This window comes from Carcharhinus amblyrhynchos, chromosome 19 (genome assembly GCF_965287045.1).
Source record: "Carcharhinus amblyrhynchos chromosome 19, sCarAmb.v2.hapA, whole genome shotgun sequence".
NCBI lineage: Eukaryota > Metazoa > Chordata > Chondrichthyes > Carcharhiniformes > Carcharhinidae > Carcharhinus > Carcharhinus amblyrhynchos.
In genome coordinates, this window is record NC_137342.1 from 33953574 (window position 1) to 33977529 (window position 23956).

The 23956-nt window shown below is 42.3% G+C and overlaps 1 protein-coding gene across 1 annotated transcript in view; it reads left to right on the forward strand.

Annotated features, from left to right (window-relative positions):
• The window catches only part of shank3a (SH3 and multiple ankyrin repeat domains 3a), an 823427-nt gene that overhangs the window by 180569 nt on the left and 618902 nt on the right, over positions 1–23956 (forward strand). The window contains exon 6 of the mRNA XM_080207556.1: positions 17561–17728. Coding sequence (XP_080063682.1) covers positions 17561–17728 — 168 coding nt within the window. The remainder of the gene's footprint in view (positions 1–17560; positions 17729–23956) is intronic.

The following is a 23956-nucleotide window of genomic DNA, read 5'->3' on the forward strand; positions in this document are numbered from 1 at the left end:
GGTATCCCTTGGGGCTATTGCTTTAAGTTACATTGTTACTTTGTTAATTTGACCTTATGTTCATTTGATAGATTCAAAAAATGTATCATGAACAAATGAAGAGAGGCTACCCCTTTAAGAGGCTAATATTTTTAATTTGTTTATTAGTTTATTTTATCAACTGTTTAACTCAAAAGAGTATAAATAGGGGATATCTGGTCAAAGCAATCATTAATAGTTCCAGGCAGCAAATCATTGAGGGGGCTGTCTGAGCTGACTGTCTGCCCTCTTCTGCAACTGCATTCGCGGTTGGGTATCTCTAGAGAGAGAACATATGATGTATGCCAATACCCTTGAGGCCTTTCATGACTGGAGGGTGTCACGGGGGCTGGAGTGCATCATCAGCCACAGGAACGACATTTTAATTTAATTAGATCAGCTTCTTTTTTGGAAAGTTTTATTTTCTGGCAGTTCCCCTTTAAGGGCTATTAATTTGTTAATTTGTTGGCTTATTTTATTTTAATACCATGAAGCAACAACAAGAAATTGCTTCAATCGAAAAGACAATTTATTTAACAGACATGAAGTAAAACTATATCTAGGCACAACAACTGCAACTCAGGTATTCACTCCTTGACTCCCAGGCTCACACTGAGTCCCTCTCCCCATTGGATATGGTTCATGCACTTCCGTGCAATAACCTCAAGCAGGCCACATGACCTGTGAACAGCCCTCTTTAAAGGTGTCATATTACCACATCCCTCCCCCAACCCCAAGCCCCTTAATACAATATACAATTCAAGATAATAACAGGTTAACTATTTACAACAAGAACCCGGCAACAGAGGGGGTGATATGCTATAATCTTTCATAAAGCCAGTCTATCAGGTGACTTCCAAGGTCTGTTGGATGACCTCAGTTTTTTGACATGTTCTTCTTCTAACAGGTTAGTGATGTCGTTAGCAACAGATGGTTGTTTAGAAATCTCAGAAGGTGCTTTCATGCAGTCAGGCTCACCAGTTTGCTCTGAGGTAGCAAGAAGATCCTGTTCTGAAACAATTGGTTCCCTCATTTCTAGCTCAGATGTACAAATATTAGAGATAACCACTAGATCCTCTTGTTTTACTGTTAGGGCTGTAGCCTCTCTCGTATTACGTGATCCATGTGCTTCCGCCCCTCTCTCCCTCCAAGTTCACTAAATAAGATATAAGCCCAGGCTTTATTACAATTCTCCCGGATAACCATGCTGGTCCAACTCTGAAATTCCTGACCAAAACTAGATCATCTGTTTTGAAATATATGTCATCTTTGGTCAAGTCATGGTGTCTCTTTGTGTAGTTTGCCTCGCCTCTGCGCTGAGAAGGCCAGGAGCGAATACCAGGTCAGTTGAGTTTGGATATGTTGCCCCATCAACAATTCTGCTGGCATTTCCCCACTGGTAATGGGGGGAGAGGTATTATAAGAAAGGAGAAAATTGGCTAGCTTGAGTCACTGTGGCCTACCTGGCTGCTTTTTCATTGCAGATTTGAAGGCTTGCACCACTCATTTCATTAGAACATTGAAGGCCACGTGATGGGGGGACTGTCAATGTGCCAGATGCCATTTGTCAGTGCAAAACGTTGAAACTCTTCCCCCTAAAGACAATGCCGTTATCCAAAACTATAGCCCAGGAGCCTGTGTATCATAAAAATCTGTCTTAACTTTTCAATGGTAGCTGTCAAAATCATTTCTTGGACATCTAAGTACTTAGTGTGGGCATCGGCCACTACTAAGAACGTTATCCCTAAGAAAGGACTGGTAAAATCTGTAAGGATCTTGTCCAAGGGTGGCCTGGCCATTGTCAGGGATGTAATTGACAGGGCCTGTTGTGATGAAAGTCACAAGAGTAAACCAAACTTACAACATCTTTGTATATGCCCAGCCACGAGACATAGTCCCAGGCCAACATCTTCATTTTGGTTTGTTCAGGATGTATGCTATGTAGTTCCTGTAGTTGTGGCTGTCTTGCTGAGGGTGGTACCATCACCTGAGACCCCCCCATCTTTGCAATTGAAATCCCTCAGTTGGTAGGATTGAAGCTGCTCCAGTTTATAATGTCAGCCAGATAAAATCACTTAACTTTGGACAGGACAGTGTCCCTCTGTGTCTAATTCTTAAAATGATTCAATGATCCGGGCAAGAAAGTTAAAGCTAGCAGCAGGGGTGGAGCCAGACTCCAAGGAAACAGGAGTCAACTCCGAGCATCGGTATTGGAAATCTGAGTCCTCAGCTAATATTGAAAAACATAAGTATAGGCAGTCAAAACAGAGTCCACCTTTGCACCCTAGCCAAAGCAATGGTAAAATAGTTTAACTTCACAGAGTAACCCCAATAATGGCTTGTGATCAGTAAAACGGTGAGCGTAAACATATTGATGAAACTTTTTCACCCTGTGTCCTACTGCCGGACCCTCTTTTTCAATTTGTGAATACCTTCTTTCGGCATTGGTTAACGTCCAGGAATTGAAAGCAATAGGACGGTTGGTGCCGAATTTCATTTTATGTGATAGCTTGGCACCTATCCCTTAGGACAAAGTGTTATAAGATTATCTGTTTGGCTGGATCAAGGTGAACAAGTAAATTGGATGATTGTAGAACTATTTTAGCCTTTCGAAGGCCTGTTTTTTCTGGGTCTTCACAGTGCCAGCACTGATTTGTTTTTAGGAGATAGAGCAGAGGTGGTAATTTTGTTTCTAGATTTGGCATAAATTTGATTTGATTTATTATTGCAACATGTATTAACATACAGTGAAAAGTATTGTGTTTTGCGCGCTATACAGACAAAACATACCGCTCATAGTGAAAGAAATGAGAGAGTACAGAATGTAGAGTTACAATCATAGCTAGGGCGTAGAGTTAACTCCCACTCACCTGATGAAGGGGCAATGCTCCGAAAGCTGGTGGCCTTTGCTACCAAATAAACCTGTTGGACTTTAACCTGGTGTTGTGAGACTTCTTACTGTGTTTACCCCAGTCCAACGCCGGTATCGCCGCATCATGGGGGGACCAGGACAGGTTGTTGGTGGTCTGGGCACCTAAAAACGTAAAGCTCTCGACCCTTTCTACTTCGTCCCCGTTGATGTAGACAGGGGCATGTTCTCCTTTCGACTTCCTGAAGTCGATGACAATCTCTTTCGTTTTTTTGAGGGAGAGGTTACTGTTGATCAAGCTCAGAAATTGTGCAGTTCTACAAAATTTCTCTGTGTAGGAATGTCTCTGATTGCTTTCATCTTATCTTCTAAAGGATGTAGGCTGTTGGTATCAGCTTTAAACCCCAAATATGTGACTTCACTGGCTTGAAAGATGCAATTGAAGAAACATCTCTAAACCCTTTAAGGACTTTCTCTGTGTTGGCTAAATGCTCTACCTGTAAAGTCCAAATCAGCAGAACATTGTCCAAATACACCACAGCTTTTATGATTCCTTGTAGTAAATTCGTCATCATTCATTGGAAAATTACACCGAAGATGATAAGTAACCTGGTATACTGGAAAAATCCCTTGTGTTGTTCTGATTATTGTGTATTTTCTGGAGGCTTCACCCAGTTCAAGTTGTAGGTAAGCGCAGCTTAAATCGATATTTGTATGTTTAAGGCCCGCCACCAAATTTTCATAAAGATCTTCTATCTTTGGTATTGGGCACCAGTCAAGATGGGCTGCTTGGTTTATGGTGAGTTTGTAATCACCACAAATCTTGATGGTGCTGTCTGGTTTTAGCACGGGAACAATGGGAACTGTCCATTCGGAGAACTATGCTGGCTTTGTAACTCCTAAGTTCCTTTCAATGTTCCAATTCTGTCTTGACTTTCTAAAGAAGATCATATGGAATGAGCTGAGCTCTAAAAATGTAGGTGTGGACTCAGAATTGACATAGATTTTGGCCTTGACCCCTGTTATCTGAGCAAGATAATTTTGGAAAACATCTTTATACTTGCACAGACTTTCTTGAAAAGCACCATCGGCAATTCTAAAACCTTACGGCCAATTTTGCTTTCTTTGTCGTAGCCAATCACCTCCTAAGAGACTTGGCCTCTGACCTTTCACAAACATCATGGGTAATTGAGCAAATTGGTGTTGATATGAAACCGGTGCAATTGTGTCTAATAATCTTCGCGGTTTCTTCTGTGTAAATTGCTAACTTGGCAGCTGTACTGTAAATCCTTGTAAGTTTGTTCACCAACCACTGTGACAAAAGCGCCCGTATCAATCTCCAAACTCAACAGTGCCCATTCACCAGGATGACTATTTCAATGGGAGTCATCTAGGTCAATTTAACCATGTTTAACATATAAATTTCAGATTCTTTTCTAGATCCTCCTCTATTTTATTCACTGGAGTTAGAATTTTTCTTTGAAACCGGATGCATTCTGCCTGGCCTGGCATTGTGCTTGACCCTTCTTATTACAATTGAAGCAGACAAATCTTTGCAATTACACTTGTCCTGGGGTAATCTTCCCCCACACCTGTAGCACTCATCAAAATGACAGTCACTTTTCATTGGACTCACCAACCTCACCTTATATAATGGAACACTACTCTTCTCACCCTGAATTCCACATAATACCACATTTTCTGGCAATATTTCTTCCAAACTACGTAAGTCCTCATCCTTCAAAGATTCACTTGCCCTTGTATCTCTTAAAATTTTAACTTCTTTACCTACTCTTCCTGGTACCGCAAGTAAACTTTACCCACACAAGTAAATTCTTCAAAGTGATCTGGCAGTTTCTAATCAATCAACCCCTGACGAGGCTGCATATTGTTTTGCACCTCTTTAGCTTCAACTTCCTTTACATTCAAAAAGTCCCACTGGCTTGTTCTGTTTTACCACATCTGTCTTCCCACATCTGTCTTCCCAGTGCTTTTCTTAAACCATCAACACTGTGACTTTGCATGTCCTACTTATTACAGTATAAACATCTGAAGCTTTTCATTTCTCTTCCACACACGTGTTTCATTTTTAACCTGAGGTATACTGTCTTTATTGTGTGCCTAAGATCTCCTTTAGCTTTACTGCCTGAGGATTTCACTTTTCCCAAGTTTCTGTCCCTCGCAGGCTGAAACTGATGTCGGAAACCGAACTTTGATTTATGAATTAATTCATAATCACCTGCCACTTCTGCTGCTAACCGCACAGTTTTAACCCTCTGCTCTTCCACATGAGGTCTCACTACTTCAGGAAGTGAATTTTTAAATTGATCTAAATAACTTTCTCTAAGAGCATCATATATCTGGTCTATTTTCCACCTCTAAAAATTACTTTGATCCTTTCAAATTCTTTGTACATTTGACCAGGTTCTTCCCTTAGATTTCGAAACCATTGTCTACAGGTTTCTGGTACTAGTTCATATGCACTTAAAATAACTTTTTTCACCTCACCATAATCCACAGATACCTCCTCTGATAGTGATGTGGACACCTCACTAGTTTGACCTACCAACTTTGTTTGAACCAAGAATACCCACGTGGTTTGTGGCCATTTTTATTTGTTTAGTTACTTTCTCAAAAGAAATGAAAAAGGCTTCTACATCTTTCTAATCATAATCTAGGCAGTGCTTGGACATATTTAAATAGATCCTTACCAGGTCTTTGACTGCAATGCTTTCCCTGTTCATCACTGTTCTCATCACTATTCTCAACATTTCCCTTTACGACCACTATTTTAAGTTGACGTGTACTTTTTATTCCCAGTTTCTAAAGTTCAAATTCGCTCTCATTTTCCCTTTCTTTTTCTGCTTTTAATCACAATTCAAACTCTTTCATTTCCTTTTCACATTCAAGCTGTTTTAATTATTTTGCTCTTTGCTCTGCTGCAATGGCTACTCTTCTCTTGTTTTTGCTACTCTCTTTTTCTTCAAATTCAAGCTGCTTTAATTCTTTTTCATGTCCAAGCTGTTTCATTTGTAATTGAATTCTAGCCATTTCCAATGATTCCACAAATGTTTTTGGCAATTTTAAATGCTGCGTCATTGCCACAATTATCTCTGTTATCCTCGCCCTGTCAAGTAATGTCAACTGCAGCGTTTTTACCAATTCCAAAAGCTTTATTTTCGTCACCTTTTTCAAACCACCATGAGGGACTTCTGCCACCCCCAGGAAACTTTTAGCCACTGAAAGAGCCATTATTCTACGAGGCACTTCCTATTTAAACCAAATGCAACATCTGAAAAGAAAACACAAATATACTCACCACTCATTGTCTTTGAGTTCAATAATCCTAACCCAAACAAGGAATATAGATCTTAATCCTGGCCGAGCCCCCAGTTGTTATGATCCAGGCCAAAAACTCCAAGGTGTTTTATGAAGATAGCCTTGATCATAAGATATTACCTTTGAATTTGGTACAGGTGAATATAAGTTGTTTCACTCCAGGTCTGATTCAATTGATGTATTAGGAGGCTTTTGTCAAACAAAGTTTACTGAAGAACACAGTTAAACTATATCAAAAAAAGCATAACTTTTACCAATTACAAAAACCAACTACGATATAGTATAAACCTTACAATGCATCATATTGTGTGGCAGTGCTACTCTGTCAAATGGGATAGATTCAAAATAGATCTCATAAAAACTGGTCATCTATGAGGCACTGTGGGCCATCAAGAGCAACAGAATGGACACAACCACACTCTGTAACCTCATGGCCTGGCATACCCCCACACTCTACTATTATTATCAAGCCAGGACATCAATCCTCTCTCAGTGAAGCATGCAGGAAAGCAAGCCAGGAGTAGCAGCGTGCATACCTAAAAGTGAGATTCCAACCTGATGAAGATGCAACTGCATACATGCAAAATAGCAGAAGCAGCGGCTGTTAGCAGAGCGAAGTGATGCCACAATCAATGGATTGGACCAAAGCTCTACAGTCCTGACACATCTGATCATGAATGTTGGTGCAAAATTAATTAATTGCCTTGAGGAGTAGGGTCCACAAAATATCCCCATGTTTGATAAAGTGGAAACCTAACAACAGACAAGCTGAAGCATTTGTGAGCATCTTCAGCCAGAAGTGCAGAGTGGATGATCCATCTCAGCTTCCTCCTGAGGTTCCCAGAATTACAGATGCTGGCCTTCAACTAATTATATTCACTCAGTGTAACATGAAGAAGGTACTCGATACAGAAAGGCTATGGGCCCTGACAATACCCTGGCTGCATTACACAAGACTTATGATAATGGAACTAACTGAGCCATTAACTAAGTTGTTTCAGTACAGCTGCAACTCAGACATCTGCACAACAATGTGGAAAATTCCCTATTTATGGCCCTTCTGTAAAAAGCTGGACAAATCAAATCCAGTTAATTACCCCCTCATCAGTCTATACTCATTCATCAGTGTGGAAGGTGTTATTGACAGTGTATTATGGAGCACTTACTCAGTAATAACTTGCTTAACAGTGTGTCTTGCCAGTCACACAGCCTTGGTCCAAACAGGGATAAAAGAACTAAGAATGAAATCTCTTGAGAACAAGACAGTGTTTGACTGAGTGTTGCATCAAGGCGCCTTAACAAAATTGAAGTCAGTGGAAGAAATTTCAGATTTAAAATTAATACTGAAGCTAGTTTTGTGTGCCATTTGCAGAAGAGAGTTCTAAACTTCTTCCACACTTTGGGGTTGGTCTTACTGGCTCATCATGCTGGTCGTTGGGTGGGGTGAGCTGGTAAGATCATGCGGGAGGCGGAAAATTGGGTTCGTGCCTATCTTCTCAACTCTCGCGATCTTACTGCCCTGGATTTTTGCTTCGAAAAGGGCATTAGGCTGATTATAATATTTAAATCAATTCAAATTATGATTTAAACATTATTAATGAGGTCAGGATGCTATCATAGCAGCCTTGCTGATGAAGGTTCTCACCAGTAAGGATCACATATGGTTCCCATCAATGGGGATTTGACATGGCGGCCTTGCCGGTAGGATCAGAGGCCATTGAGGACCTTTGGGTGGTCTGGGGCAAAGCTGGGCAGTGCCGGCCTGGCATCCACTGGGGACTGGGCAGTTCCAAGGGGCCATGGCCTGATGGGATGGGCCTAAGGGAGGGGTGCGCCTGCTGGGTTGGGGGGGCGGCGAGGGAGACTGTGCACTCTCCAACTGCAGATTGCCTGGGGGTGGGAGGCAGGAGCTGCGTACTACGCAGTTGGAAATGATACAAGGTGGCGATCAACCAGACTGAGATGCAGGGTTCAGGTGATAATTGGAAAAGCCGGGGGTGGGAGTTTCAAGCGACAATTGGCTGGCCTGGTGGAGGGCGATTGATTGGGATGGTGGGGGGCTAACAAATCTCTCTCTGTTCACTTGCACAGAACAGAACACAAGAAATGTTAGCACAGAACAGAGACTTGATCTGCGCATGCACAAATGTGCCCTCTAGTGTGAGCAACCCCCTCCCCCTACTGGCAGGGATAGTGCCATAAGTTTGCATTTTCAAACTCGCCCAAAAAATGGATCTGACACTCTCCTGTTTTCATGTTTGTTCGGTACTTTGAATTTTTTTTGGCAAGGTCGCCCCTATGTGTACGGAAGTGATACCCTCTGAAAGATCGGGCCTCTAATTAGAAACCATAGAAAATTAGAAAGCATAGAAAATTACAGCTCAGAAACAGGCCTTTTGGCCCTTGTCTGTGCCAAACCATTTTTTGTCTAGTCCCACTGACCTGCACTTAGACCATATCCCTCCACACCCCTCTCATTCGTGAACCCATCCAAGTTTTTCTTAAATGTTAAAAGTGACCCCGCATTTACCACTTTATCCAGCAGCTCATTCCACACTCCCACCACTCTCTGCATGAAGAAGCCCCCCTCTAATATTCCCTTTAAACTTTTCTCCTTTCACCCTTAACCCACGGCCTCTGGTTTTTTTCTCCTCTAGCCTCAGTGGAAAAAGCCTGCTTCCATTCACTCTATCTATACCCAACAAAATCTTATACACCTCTAACAAATCTCCCCTCATTCTTCTACGCTCCAGGAAATAAGTGAATTGATCAGCTATCTCCTATAATCCTGGGTACTCCCAAGCAGGCAAATCATTGCTCTCTATTTGCCTTATCGATTTTCCTTAATACCTTGAAAACTTCAATGAACTCACTCCTTAATTTTCTGAATTCCAGGGAATTATGTGTATTCTTTCCCCATTATGTACTTCTGCATCCACAATATTTTATTTTCATCATTCTGGTAAAGCTAAGCTGCATTCTCTTTCAAAGCCAGTATATTCTTCCTAAGGTGTGGTGCTCAGAACTGAACACAGTTGTGTTCTAAGCATGGCTTTCTAAATTCATGCAATGTGGACATGTTTTTCTGAGGAGAAATGACTTCTCTCAAAGGGTCACAAGTTTGTGGAATTTATGACCCCAGGGCATGGTGTATGCCAGCACATTGAATAAATTTAAGGAAGTGCTGGACAGATTTTTAATTAGTAATGGGTTTGGTGGGCTATGGTGAACTGGCAGGTACGTGGAGTTGAGGCCAAGATGAGACCAGCCATGGTCTCATTATTAAATGACGGAGGAGGCTCAAGAGGCTAAATTGCCTAATGCTGCTCTTAGTTCTTAAGTTCTTACAGCACAATGCAGAAGTCCATATATTCTAAGATAAAAGAAAATACTGCGGATGCTGGGATCTGAAACAAAGACAGGAAATGCTGGAAAATCTCAGTGGTTCTAACAACATCTGTAGAGAGAGAATAGAGCCAATGTTTCAAATCTGGATGGCTCTTTGTCAGAGCAGCTGTGATGAAAGATCATCTAGATTCAAATCTATTAATATCTCTGCTTCCATCAATACTGCAAACAATGCTGTCTGTCTGTATAGTGAATAGTTGAAGCACTAACATAGATCTCTGTGGGACACTGAAGATGTGTGTTGGAGCCTCAACTATTCACTGTGTTTATCCTAGAACCTGGTATCCAGGTCTGAAAATTCAAGTAGGCATGCAATTTTTAAAAATGATAGATACTTGTTGCCCTTTCTGTACCATCCTGCTTTCAACTACGTCAATCCCGAGAGGCGGTCTAAGCGCAAAACCTTGTTACCTCTGTCAAGCGCAGACCCTGCCCCAACTTGAGGAGTCCTAAAGCAAAATAGATGCCGGAACTTTCCGATTGTTCACGCCAACGGGATCTTCTGGCTCCACAGACTCCACAGGTTTTCCGGCAGTGTAGGGTGGGGTCAATGGGATATCCCACTGACAGCAGTGGGATCAGTAAATTACACCAGTGACTAATGGGGTGTTGCTTGCTGTCATGAGGAAGATGCGGAGATGCCGACATTGGGCTGAGGTAAACGCAGTAAGAAGTCTAACAACACCAGGTTTAAGTCCAACCGATTTATTTGATCGTAAACTTGCAGGTGACTGGAGAACTCTCCATTCACCTGACGAAGGGGCAAACCCCGAAAGCTTGCGAGTTTACTATCAAATAAATCGGTTGGACTTAAATCTGATGTTGTCAGACTTCTTAATGAGGAAGATGCCACAGGGAGGCCAGAGAACCTTGCCCAAAAGATGTGAGATCACCCATTATGGGATAGTGTTGAGGGGAACTTACTTTATATCTTAACTGTGCTTTTTATACCCTGAGAGTTATTGATGAAACAGTGTGGAGAGATTATTACTCTGTTTTAGTGGGTTTACAAAAGGGAGAATTTATTAAATTGAAGCAACATCACTGGGGCTTAATGGGTTGGAATAGGATCAGAGTGGAATGGGGACATTATTTTATAAATATCTGTTGTGTTGTATTCCACTTCCAGTACAGTGATGGGTTCACTGAAGCACAGTGACATGGTTGAGTAACTCCACTCATTATGAGAGAACAACCAATTGGGGCAGGGGTGCAGAACATTTACTATGAGCAAAGACATGGCTGAATTTGTTTCAACAGAACTGTCCCAACCTGTAGGAAATCACAGGATTAAGAGGATGATATTGCCACAGTTTTCCTTGCTGATGGGTAAATTTTCTCGGGTAAAGTTTATTTATTAGTCATAAGTAAGCTTACATTCACACTGCAATGAAGTTACTATGAAAATCCCCTGGGGCCACCACACTCCAGCGACTGTTCAAGTACGCTGAGGGAGAATTTATCGTGGACAATGCACATAACTTGCACATCTCTGGACTGTGGGAAGAAACCAAAGCACCCGGAGGAAAGCCGTGCAGACACAGGGGGAACGTGCAAACTCCATACAGACAGTGACCCAAGCCAGGAATTGAACCTGAGTTCCTGGTGCTGTGAGGCAGCAGTGCTAGCCACTCATGTATTTTAACTTAAATCACATAAAGGCAAGATTAGGCCTTACTCCTATGGTCAGAAGCAAATAATTAAAAAAAAAGTTAATTGGCTGGGCCAGTTTTTATATCCCTAATTATTCTTGAACTGAGTAATTTACTAGGCCATTTCACAGAATATTTAAAAGTCAATCACATTACTGAGATTCTGAAGTCACATGTCAGATGGCAGACTTCCTTTCCCAAAGGACATTAGTGAACCAGATGAAATTTTAACGATATTGGACAATGGTGATCATTAAACTTTTAATTCCAGGTTTTTTTTAAATTCAAATTTCACCATATGCTATGGTGGGATTTGAACCCTGGACTTCTCGGGTTGTAATGTCAGGACTACTCCCGTGCAACATGCTAGTGAGCACAGAATTAGAAGGATAGTGCAAATGTACGCATGGCTGAAGAGTTGATGTAGAAGGGTGAGTTTTAGATTCCTGGATCACTGGATTAGTCTCTGGATTACTGTCCAGTAACAATACCACAATGCCATTGTCTCCCTTAGGTGCGCATGTAAAACCACAGCAAAGGGTCTCAGCGCATTAAAGATTGTGGGGAGAAAATTGGGTAAAAGAAAAGGATTGATGCACTACACGGCCCATGGAGAGCTGAACTAGTTAAGTGATGCCTCAGAAATACTAACGAGTGTCTAATACTGTATTGTGGCTTCATATTTATTGATGTTATATGTGTGTTGTGCGAATTTAGTGGTGCATCCTCATCTATAAAGCAGAAGGTAATGGGGGTGATGTTGAATCTCTACTCCAGGAGTGGAACCCATTAACAATGACATAGATAGAAAGAGGGATGAGGTCTTGCATCAAGAATTCAGGGAATTAGGCAGTGGACTAAAAACCAAGACCTTTCAGGTTGTAATGTCAGAATTACTCCCAGTGCAACGTGGTGGCGAGCACAGAAATAGGAGGACAGTGCAGATGAATGTGTGGCTTAAGAGTTGGTGCAGGAGGGTGAGTTTAAGATTCCTGGATCACTGAGACCATTTCTGGGGAAGGTAGGCCTGTACAAACGGGATGCTCTACATCTGAACCAGAACGAGACTAACATCCTTGCTGAATGTTTTGCTAGTACTATTGGGAGGAGTTTAAACTAATTTGGCAAGAGATGGGGACACAGACTGTTAGCAGGAGAAGGGCACGGAATCATGCAGCAAAACAAACAAGTCAATGGGAGGTCAGCTGTATTTGGTTTCAAGTAGTAAGGCTAGGCTGGATGGCCTCTATTTTAATAACAGGAGTATGCAGGTAGGACAAATGAGGGCAATGACTGACACGTGGAAGTGTGATGTAAGGGCTAAATGGCCTACTCCTGCTCCTATTTCTTATGTTCTTATATATTGGAGGGGGCACCAAATGAAACTTTGTGGGTAGAGTTTAGGAATAAAAAAGGGGTAGTCACATTGTTTATTATGGATAGTCAAAGAGATGTTGACGAACAAGTATGCACGCAATTTGTGGAGGTGTATAAAATCAATAACAATAGGGTTATTGCATTAGCTGATTTCAACTTTCCCAATATTAACTGGGATATACATAGTGTTAAAGGCTGGATGGAGTAGATTTCTTGAAATGTGTACAGGAGAACCTTTTAAATCAATATGCGAAGAATCCAACAAGGGAGGGAACTACACTGGATCTGATTCTGGGGAATGAAGCCGGACAGGTGGTTGAGGTGGTGGTGAGGGAGCATTTTAGTGATAGAGTTCACAACATGGTATGATTTAAACTTGTTATGAACAAGGAAATAGTCAAGCTGCAAAATAAAGCTTTGGAATGGGGGAGCGGATTTTAGTAACATAAGACAGGATCTGGCCAAGGAAAACTGGGAACAGCTACTAATGGTAAAATCTACAGAAAAGTAGTGGGGGGACATTCAAAAAGGAAATGGGGAGGATGCAAGCCCAGCATGTTTCTTCCAGGGTGATAGATAGGAATAACAAGTCCAGAGAACCATGGGTGACCACAGATATTCAGGATATAACAAGAAAAGAGAGACTTTTAAAAAGTACAAGGGGAGCAAATCAGTGGCGACATTAGTGAGGTGTAGAAAGTGCAGGGTAGAGTTTAAGGAAGTAATTAGGAATGCAAAGAGAGGATATGAGAAAACTCTGGCTGGTAAAAATAGGGAAAATCCCAAAATATTCTGTAAGTATATCAATGGGAAGTGGATAACCAGTAGATAAAGAGCAGGGAAGTAGGGACCAAAGGGGCAATCTGTGAGTGGAGCAAGAAGACATTGGTAGAGTATTAAATGAATACTTCACATCAGTCTTCACCCAAGAGAATGAGGACAATGGTATGGAATTCAGCAGAGAGACTGTGAAGTTCTTGAGCAAATTGACATAGTGATGGACAAGATATTGAAGGCGTTGGCAGCCTTAAAGGTGGATAAATCTCCAGCTCCAGATGTATTATGCTCTCGGCTGCCGAGGGAGACAAGGGAGGAGATTGCAGGGGCTCTGACCCAAATTTTCAATTTCTCTCTGGCCACGGGGGAGGTACCAGATGACTGGGGAACAGCTAATGTGGTTTCACTATTTAAGAAGAGTTGTAGAGATAAACCAGGGAACTCTCTCTGGAGCTTAGGAGGCTGAGGGGTGACCTTACAGAGGTCTATAAAATAATGAGGGGCATAGACAAGGTAGATAGTCAATATCTTATCCCAAATGTAGGGGAGTCTAAAACAAGAGGGCATAGGTTTAAGGTGAGAAGGGAGAGATACAAAAGTGTCCAGAGGGGCAATTTTTTCACACACAGGATGGTGAGTGTCTGGAACAAGCTGCCAGAGGTAGTAGTAGAGGCAGGTACAATTTTATCTTTTAAAAAGCATTTAGATCGTTACATGGATACAATGGGCATAGAGGGATATGGGCCAAATGCGGGTGATTGGGATTAGCTTAGGGGTTTTAAAAAAAAGAGCGGCATGGACAAGTTGGGCCGAAGGGCCTGTTTCCATGCTATAAACCTCTATGACTCTATGAACCAGTGAGTCTCATGTCAGTGGTCAGGAAACTATTTAAGAAACCTTTGGAGGAGAGCATTAATTTCCACTTGGGGAGGCAACGTTTGATCGGGGATAGCCAGCATGGCTCCATCAGAGAGAGGTCAGGCATAACAAATTTGATTGAATTTTTTAAGGAGGTGGCCAGGTATGTACATGAGGGTAGTGCAGTGGGTGTAGTTTATATGGATTTCAGCAAAGCCTTTGACAAGGTCCCAAGTGGGAGACTTGTAAAGAAGGTAAATTCACATGGCGTACAGGGTAATTTGATAAAGTGGATTCAAAATTGGCTCAGTTGTAGGAAACAGAGGGTGATGACAGAAGGCTGCTTTAATGACTGGAAGCCAATGTCCAGTGGCGTACCACAAGGATCTGTGTTGGGCCCTCTATTATTCAGCATTTATATAAATGACATTGATGAATATGTGGGGAGTAGGATTAATAAGCTTGTAGATGACACAAAGATTGGACAGGTGGTTAAGAGTGAGGCAGAATGTCTTGGGCTCCAAGAAGATATAGACGGAATGGTCAAATGGGCAGATACATGGCAGATTGAATTTAATCCTGAAAGATGTGAAGTGATACGCTATGGAAGGAGTAATTTGACAAGAAAGTATTCAATGAATGGCAGGACACTAGGAAGTTCTGTGGAACAATGGAAACTTGGCGTGTTTGTCCAGGAAGGGAGTGTTAGTAGGGTGGTGGAAAAGGCATATGGGATACTTGCCTTTATCAATTGAGGCACCAATTTCAAAAGCAGGGAAGTCATATTGGAGTTGTATAGAACTTTGGTGAGGCCTCAGCTAGTGTACCATGTGCAGTTCTGGTCGCCATGTTATTGGAAGGATATGTTTGCATGGGAGGAGTTGCAGGGGAGATTTATCAGGATGCTGCCTGGGATGGAACATTTAAGTTATAAAGAAAGGTTGCATAGGCTTGGGTGTTTTTGTTGGGACTTTAACCTGGTGTTGTGAGACTTCTTACTATGTTTACCCCAGTCCAACGCCAGCATCTCCACATCATGTTTTTGTTGGAGCAGGGAAGACTGAAGGGCAACCTGATTGAAGTGTACAAGATAATGAGAGACATGGACAGAGTGGATAAGGATCAGCCATTCCCCTAAGCTGAATGGTCAGTCACAAGGGGACATAGGCTCAAGGTGAGGGATAGGAGGTTAGGGGGGATGTGAGGAAAACCTTCTTATCCAGAGGGTGGTGGCAATCTGGAATGCAGTGCTTGGGAGGGTTGCCTCACATCCTTTACAAAGTATCTGGATGAGCATTTGGCACATCATAACATTCAGGGCTGTAGGTAAAGTGCTGGCAGATGGGATTAGGTGGGAGTTCAGGTGTTTCTAATGTGTCAGTGCGGACTCGATGGGCTAAAGGGTCTTTTCTGCACACTGTGATCCTATGATTCTAGGTTAACCCTGCAGCACTGAGGGAGTGTTGCACTGTTGGAACTATCTCGTGGTTGAAACGTTAACCACTAATCTTCTTAGGTGGATGTAGAAGATTTCTATTTGAAGAAAACCATGGGTCTTCTCTTTGGTTTCTTGGCCAATATTTATCATTAAACCAACTTCCAAAACAGATTGTCTTGTCATTATCTCATTATGAAAACATGCAATACTGTTCCATCATTATGTTTTTCTGGACTTAACCTGCCAAATTCCTGGGACATTGCCTTGTGCAATTTGGCTGTTGTGTTTTCCAGATTATAACTTTCACCACACAGTGAAACTTGTACATCCTCCTGTGCACTCTGTTCTACATTGTACATTAACTATTCGGACTGTACATTCTACAGTAACCATGCTTGTGTCCACATCTTTTTTCAACCATGCCATAAAACACTGCATTCTACAGTAACCATGCTGTGTGCTCACATCCAATAGTTTCCCCACTGCATGATGGTACATCACAGTAATAACCACTGACTGTACATTGGCAGTAACAATGCTGTGGAACTTCACTTTCTATAGTAACCAGCTGTGTGACTGTTCATCCTATAGTAACAAGCTGTGTGATTATTCATCCTATAGTAACCATGCTGTGTGACTTTTCACTCTGTCGTAACTGTGCTATGTCACTGTTCATCCTATAGTAACCATACTGTGTGACTGTTCACCCGATAGTAACCATGCTGTGTGACTGTTCGTCGTATAGTAGCCAGCTCTGTGACTGTTCATCCAATAGTAACCATGTTGTGTGAATGTTCATCCTAAAATAACCAGCTGTGTGACTGCTCATCCTATAGTAACCATGCTGTGTGACTATTGATCCTATAGTAACCATGCTGTGTGACTGTTGCTCCTATAGTGACTATGCTGTGTGACTATTCACCCGATCCTAACCATGCTGTGTGACTGTTCATCCTATAGTAACCAGCTGTGTGACTGTTCATCTTAAAATAACCAGCTGTGTGACTGTTCACCCTATAGTAACTAGCTGTGTGACTATTGATCCTATAGTAACCATGCTGTGTGACTGTTCACCTGATAGTAACCATGCTGTGTGATTGTTCATCCTATAGTAACCAGCTGTGTGACCGTTTATCCTATAGTAACCAGCTGTGTGACTGTTCATCCTTTAGTAACCAGCTGTGTGACTGTTCATTCTATAGTAACCATGCTTTGTGACTGTTCATCCTGTGTGAGTAAACATCCCACAACAACCCACCTGATAATCCTTCAGTCAATAATTTTTTTCACGTTTCTTCTTCCGTTGGGAAAAAGATACCATAGTCTGTGATCACGTACTAACCAATTCAAAAATAGCTACTTCGCTGCTACAGCAAACTTTTGAATGGACCTACCTTGCATTATGTTGATCTTTCTCTACACCCTAGCTAGGACTGTAACACTACATTTCGCATTCTCAAGTTTCCTTCCCGATGTACAATATGCTTTGTCTGCATAGCGTGCAAGAAACAGTACACTAATACATGTGACAATAATGAATCAAATCAAATTTATGTGACTGCATCCTATAAGTACCATTGTCTGTAACTATAGATTTTCCATTCTAAGTGATTGTATATTGTATTGCAATTGTGCTGCATGTCTGTACACATTATAAGAATCATGACTTACTCAAAGTAACCATGCTATAACTATACACTACTGTAACTGAGCTGTGTGAATATAAGTCATACAGTACGTTGTATTTGGTGATATACTACAGTCACTGTTCTACATCAGTATAAATTCTAAAGTAAGCATTTTGTGCTTGTCTCTTTTGCACAGACCCTATTGGATTTGGGTGCTTCTCCAGACTACAAGGATAGCCGGGGGTTAACGCCTTTGTATCACAGTTCGATGGTGGGAGGAGACCCTTATTGCTGTGAACTGATTCTGCACGACCATGCTAATGTTGGTTGCATGGATGAGAATGGATGGCAAGAAATCCATCAGGTAAAACTATTAATTGGCGGACAAGAGACAGGAGGTACTGGCCTTGCACTTGAAGTGGCTGTAATTACAAGTGGTTAGCTAATAGCTCACAGTGGTAGCTAACAGGTTGCACACGACTGCTCACAGCAGGAGTCCTCAAACCACTGGAGAGTGGTGGATGGTTATGGAAGGGACATCAAGTTTTTTGAAAGCATGAATTTTGACTTGATTTGATTTATTATTGTCACATATATTGACTACAATGAAAAGTATTGTTTCTTGCGCGCTGTACAGACAAAACATACCATTCATAGCGAAGGAAACTTGAGAGTGAAGAATGTAGTGTTACAGTCATAGCTAGGGTGCCGAGAAAGATCAACTTAATGCAAGGCAAGTCCATTCAAAAGTCTGACAGCAGCAGGGAAGAAGCTGTTCTTGAGTCGGTTGGTATGTGACCTCAGACTTCTGTATCTTTTTCCTGATGAAAGAAGGTGGAAGAGAGAATGTCCAGGGTGCATGGGGTCCTTAATTATGCTGGCTGCTTTGCTGAGGCAGTGGGAAGTATCGACAGAGTCAATGGATGGGAGGCTGGTTTGCATGATGAATTGGGCTACATACACGGCCTTTTGTAGTTCCTTGCAAGCTTGGGCAGAGCAGAGCCATACCAAGCTGTGATACAACCAGAAAGAATACTTTCTATGGTGCATTTGTAAAAATTGATGATAGTTGTAGATAACATGCCAAAGTTCCTTAGTCTTCTGAGAAAGTAGAAGCATAGGTGGGCCTTCTTAACTATAGTGTCGGCCTGGGGGACCAGGATGGGTTGTTTGGGATCTGGACACCTAAATCCTTGAAGCTCTCGACCCTTTCTACTTTGTCTCTGTTGATGTAGACAGCGGCATGTTCTCCTTATGCTTCCTGAAATCGATGATAATTTCCTTCATTTTGTTGACATTGAGGGAAGGATTATTGTTGCCGCACCAGTTCACCAGATTCTCTACCTCATTCCTGCACTCTGATCGTTCTTTGAGATCCAATCCACTACAGTGGTGTCATCAGCAAACTTGAAAATTGAATTGAAGGGGCACCTTCTCTAGTTACGTATTCAAGCAGAGGGCTTCTGCAGAACTTGAGCCTGCCTTTTTTCTTAGGTTCAAGTCATTTTCAAAGGCTTAATGTACCTCTTTCATTCCACCTTCCCTTGGAAAAGTTTATACTGAAAAACAGAGGGAGGTCTGAACAGTCACTCCTTCAGCCACTGACATCAGTTACTGTCCACACAGCAACCAGATGTCTTTCAGGTCTTAATAACCCACGGGAGATATAAGGAGATTGCTCATTATTACTTATGGCTTCCAATCTGAGGCCCTGAGCTCAATCATGAAAAGTTTGTATTCATAATGGTGAGGCCAAGGTACGGTGGTGGTATTCTAGCTCATTAGCATTGCACTTGAACAACTCTGTTGCTTCCAAGCTAAAGCACAAAAGAAACCAGCAAAGGGAGTGCAGACTTGACAATGTTTTCAATGGACAACTTGACAATGTGAAGCAGAGGGAAATTGGGCCAATGTCTCCATTGATAGCAAATCTTACTGGATAGTACACAACAGCTTGTTTGTTTGTTTGTGGATTACACAAAAAAAATAGTGATTTTCTTTTGACCTTTAGTCTTTCCACCATTTATAAGGTCCTTTTAGAGAGGGAAAGCTACCTTCCTATTTGACCAGTCATCTCTCAGCTCACTGACCTATATTTACTTCAGGTCGACGCACAACTTGATTTAAAAAATCTTGTACTTGTGTTCTAATCCCTCCATAACCTCACTACTCCTTTGTGACTGCTGTGCCTTCATGAAATGTATTTTAATACTGTTTCTCTGCAGTTCTTTTTTAAGCAGCTTTTGATTTGTTCCCATGATGTCTGTTGAAGGCATATAATAGGCCTTTCTGTTTATTTTTAATTTGAGCCTAATGCAGTGTCCTGGAGTTTTGCAAGTTTTACAACCTTTTTGAATTGTTGGGGGAAGACTGATTGACAGGTTATGGTCAGGTGGTTCCTCCGCAGAGGAATCCAAGGATTCACTTTCAGTTTGGCTAGTTAGAAGCTGTTGGACTCCAGACTGCAAGCAGTGTGTTTCTGGGTGTCTCCCCATATTAGAAATTTAGTTCTTGGTGGCTAGCTAGCAAGCAAGTAGAGGCAAGGAGTGCCTTTGTCTCTTGAATTGTTTGCTGGCTAAAAGATAGAGGTCAACAGTGGCTCTGTCTTTACCTCGAGATATGCTGCGAGTTGCTGGATGGGGAAGTCAGAATTTCAATTTTCCATCCAAAGGACTAAGTCACAACTGACGTTGCAAAAGTGCAAGATCCAGCATCACATGAGCAATCTTACTTTGTGTTAACGCTGGAATGAAGGTGTATATTTGTCAGGGTGCTTATGTTGGAACAGTATTGGAAGCTGTTAAACTTTATATAATATTATGGGTTTTTTCTTGTTTGTGATTGGTAAGAAGTTATTGCTAATTTTCTTGTTATGTGTTAACTGTGTTCCTAAATAAACTTTGTTTGATAAAAGCTCCTGAGTGGGTCATTTGAATCACACCTGGAGGGAAACATCTTATGCTTACCTGTGCCAAACTTCAAAGTGCAAAACTTATGATCTAGGTTGATTCCATAGAACACCTTGAAGTTTCTGACCTGGATTATAACACCCTACTTCTGTAATCTTGCTTAGCCCAACAATCCTTCAAAAAGTCTGCATTCCTAATTACCCTTGAGAAGGTGGTGGTGAGCTGCCTTCTTGAACCACTGTAGTCCCTGAGGTGTAGGTTTGCCACAGTGCTGTTAGAGAGGGAATTTGAGAATTTTGACTCAGCAACAATGAAGGAATGTCAATATATATGCAAGGCAGGATGATGAGTGATTTAGAGGGGAACCTCTAGATGGTGGTGTTTCCAGGTATCTGCTGCCTGTGTCCTCCTACCTGGTAGCAGTTGTGGGTTTGGAAGGTGCTGTCAGGGAACCTTGGTGAATTCCTGCAGTGCATCTTGTAGATGGTCTGCCCTACTGCTACTGTGAGTTGGTGGTGGAGGAAGTGAACGTTTGTGGATCAGGTGCCAATCAAGAGGGCTGCCTTGTCCTGGATGTTGTTAAGCTTCTTTAGTGTTGTTGGAGCTGCACTCATCCAGGCAAGTGGAGAGTATTCCATCACATTCCTTGTGCATTGGTGGACAGGCTTTGGGGAGTCAGGAGGTGAGTACTCACCACAGGATTCGTGTCCTCTGACCTGCTCTTGTAGCTACAGTATTTGTTGCTGTAAAACAGTTGGAACAATCTGAAGATTGCAATTTAAATAGAGTTTCCAGTTCAGGGCAGCTGTCCTTTGATGTTTGAACTTCTTGAATTTCCATCAGAGATGTGGCAGTAATTCCCATCACATAGCCTGTTTGGAAGCTACAGACCAATATTTCTATCTTGTGCTCTGTGTCAATTATTTTCTTTCATGTGATTTGGGCATTGCCAGTTGAGCCAGCATTTCTTGCCTATTCCTAATGGCCCTTGAGAAGGTAGAGGTGAACTGCCTTTTTGAACTGCTACAGTCCCTTCCAACAGTGCTGTTTGGAAGGGAATTCCATGATTTTGACTCAGTGACAGTAAAGCAGGGGTGATATATTTCTAAGTCGCTGTGTTGTGTGACTTTAAGGGGAAGTTCCAGATGGTAGTGTTCCTATGGATCTGTTGTCTTGCCCTTCCAGATGTAGTGCATTTGGAAGGCACTGTCAAACGAATATTAGTGAGTGGCTATAGTGCATCTTGCAAATATTACACACTGCTGGTGGACCGAGTGAATAAACATTTAAGGTGGTGGATAGGGTGCTTATAAATAGGGCTGTGTTGTCTTGGATGGCTTTGAGCTTCTTGAGTGTTCTTGGCACTGCATTCATCCAGGCAAGTGGAAAGTGCTCCATCACACTTCTGACTTGTGCCTTTTAGATGGTGGGCAGACTTTTGGGAGTCAGAAGGTGAGTTACTTGTCACTAGATTCCTAGCCTCTGACCTACTCTGGTTGCCGTAGTACTTACATGGCTAATCCAGTTCAGTTTCTGGTCAATGGTAATACACAGGATGTTGATAAGAACATAAGAACACAAGAAATAGGAGCAGGTGTAGGCCATCTAGCCGTTCAAGCCTGCCCCACCATTCAATAAGATCATGGCTGATCTGTAGTGGCTCAGTTCCACTTTCCTGCTTTTTCCCCATAACCCTTAATTTTCTTGCCTACCAAAAACCTATCTACCCGTGTCTTAAATATATTTAGCGAGGTAGCCTCCACCACATCAACGGGCAGAGAATTCCAGAGATTCACCACCCTCCGAGTGAAGAAGTTCCTCCTCAACTCCGTTCTAAACTGCACCCCTCCCTTGAGGCTGTGCCCTCTAGTGCTGCTGTCCTTTCTGAGCGGGAAGAATCTCTCTACCTCCCCCCTCATCCTTCTAAACTCCAACGAGTACAAACCCAGTCTATTCAGCCTCTCTTCATAGTTCAACCCCCTCATCTCCGGTATCAGCCTAGTGAACCTCCTCTGCACTCCCTCCAAGGCCAAAATATCCTTGTGCAAGTGCGGCGACCAGAACTGCACACCGTACTCCAGCTGCGGCTTCACCAGTGCCCTGTACTGTTGCAGCAAGACCTCCCTGCTTTTATATTAAATCCCCATCGTTATAAAGGCCAGCATCCCATTTGCCTTCCTGATCACCTGCTGCACCTGCAGGTTGGGTTTTTGTGACTCATGCACAAGGACCCCCAGGTCCCTCTGCACCGTAGCATGCTGCAGCTTTTCGCCCTTTAAATAGTAATCCCTCCTACTATTATTCCTGCCAAAGTGGATAACCTCACACTTGCTAACATTGTACTCCATCTGCCAGGTCCTCGCCCACTTGCTTAGCCTATCTAGATCCTTCTGCAGACTTTCCACACTCTCCGCACAATTTGCTTTTCCACTTATCTTCGTGTCATCAGCAAATTTTGACACCCTACACTCAGCCCCCTCCTCCAGATCATCTATATAAATGGTAAATAGTTGAGGCCCCAGCACCGATCCCTGGGGCACTCCACTAGTCACCAACCGCCAAACAGAATAGCACCCATTGATACCAACTTTCTGCCTCCTATTAGACAACCAATCCTCTATCCACGCTAACATCTTACCGCCAACTCCATGCCCCCTAACCTTCTGAAGCAACCTTTTGTGCAGCACCTTATCAAACGCCTTCTGAAAATCGAGAAATACCACATCCACCGGTTCCCCTCTGTCTACCGCACTAGTCACATCCTCATAGAATTCCAATAAATTCATCAGACATGACTTCCCCTTAACGAATCCATGCTGCATCTGCTCTATCAAACAATTCTTCTCAAGGAGCCTTGCTATTTCTTCTTTGATGACGGATTCAAGTATTTTTCCCACAACAGACTTAAACTAACCGGCCTAAAATTCCCTGCCTTTTGCCTGCTACCCTTTTAAAACAGCGGCGTAATATTAGCCGTTTTCCAATCTTCTGGTACTTCCCCGGAATCCAGCGAGGTTTGGAAAATAATCACTAAGGCATCTACTATCACCTCTGCCACTTCCTTCAGAACCCTGGGATGCATTCCAAGCAGTCCTGGGGACTTGTCCACCATCAGTCCCGCTAGTCGATCAAGCACCACCTCTCTAGTGACAATGATCGCATTCAGGCCCTCAACTCCTACCATCCTTCTGTCTTTAATACCCAGCAAACTATTCGCATCCTCCTCCGTGAAGACCGAGGCAAAAAACTTATTTAAGGCCTCAGCCATTTCCTCATCCCCCACCACTAAATCCCCCCTCTCATCCTCTAAGGGTCCAACATTCACCCTAGCCAGCCTCCTCCTCTTTATATATTTATAAAAACTCTTACTATCCTTTTTTATATTTAGTGCTAGTTTAGCCTCACAGTCTATCCTTTCTTTCTTTATCATCTTCTTCGTCAATCTTCGTTAATTTTTAAACCTCTCCCAATCTTCTACTTGCCCACTACTTTTAGCCACTCTGAATGCATCAGCTTTTAATTTAATACTTTCCTTTATTTCCTTCGATAACCACAGTTGATTATCCCTTCTCCTACGATCCTTCTTTACCATTGGAATAAATTTCTGCTGAGCACCGCAAAAGATCTCCTTAAAGATCCTCCACTGTTCCTCAGCAGTCCTACTGACCAATCTGCGCCCCCAA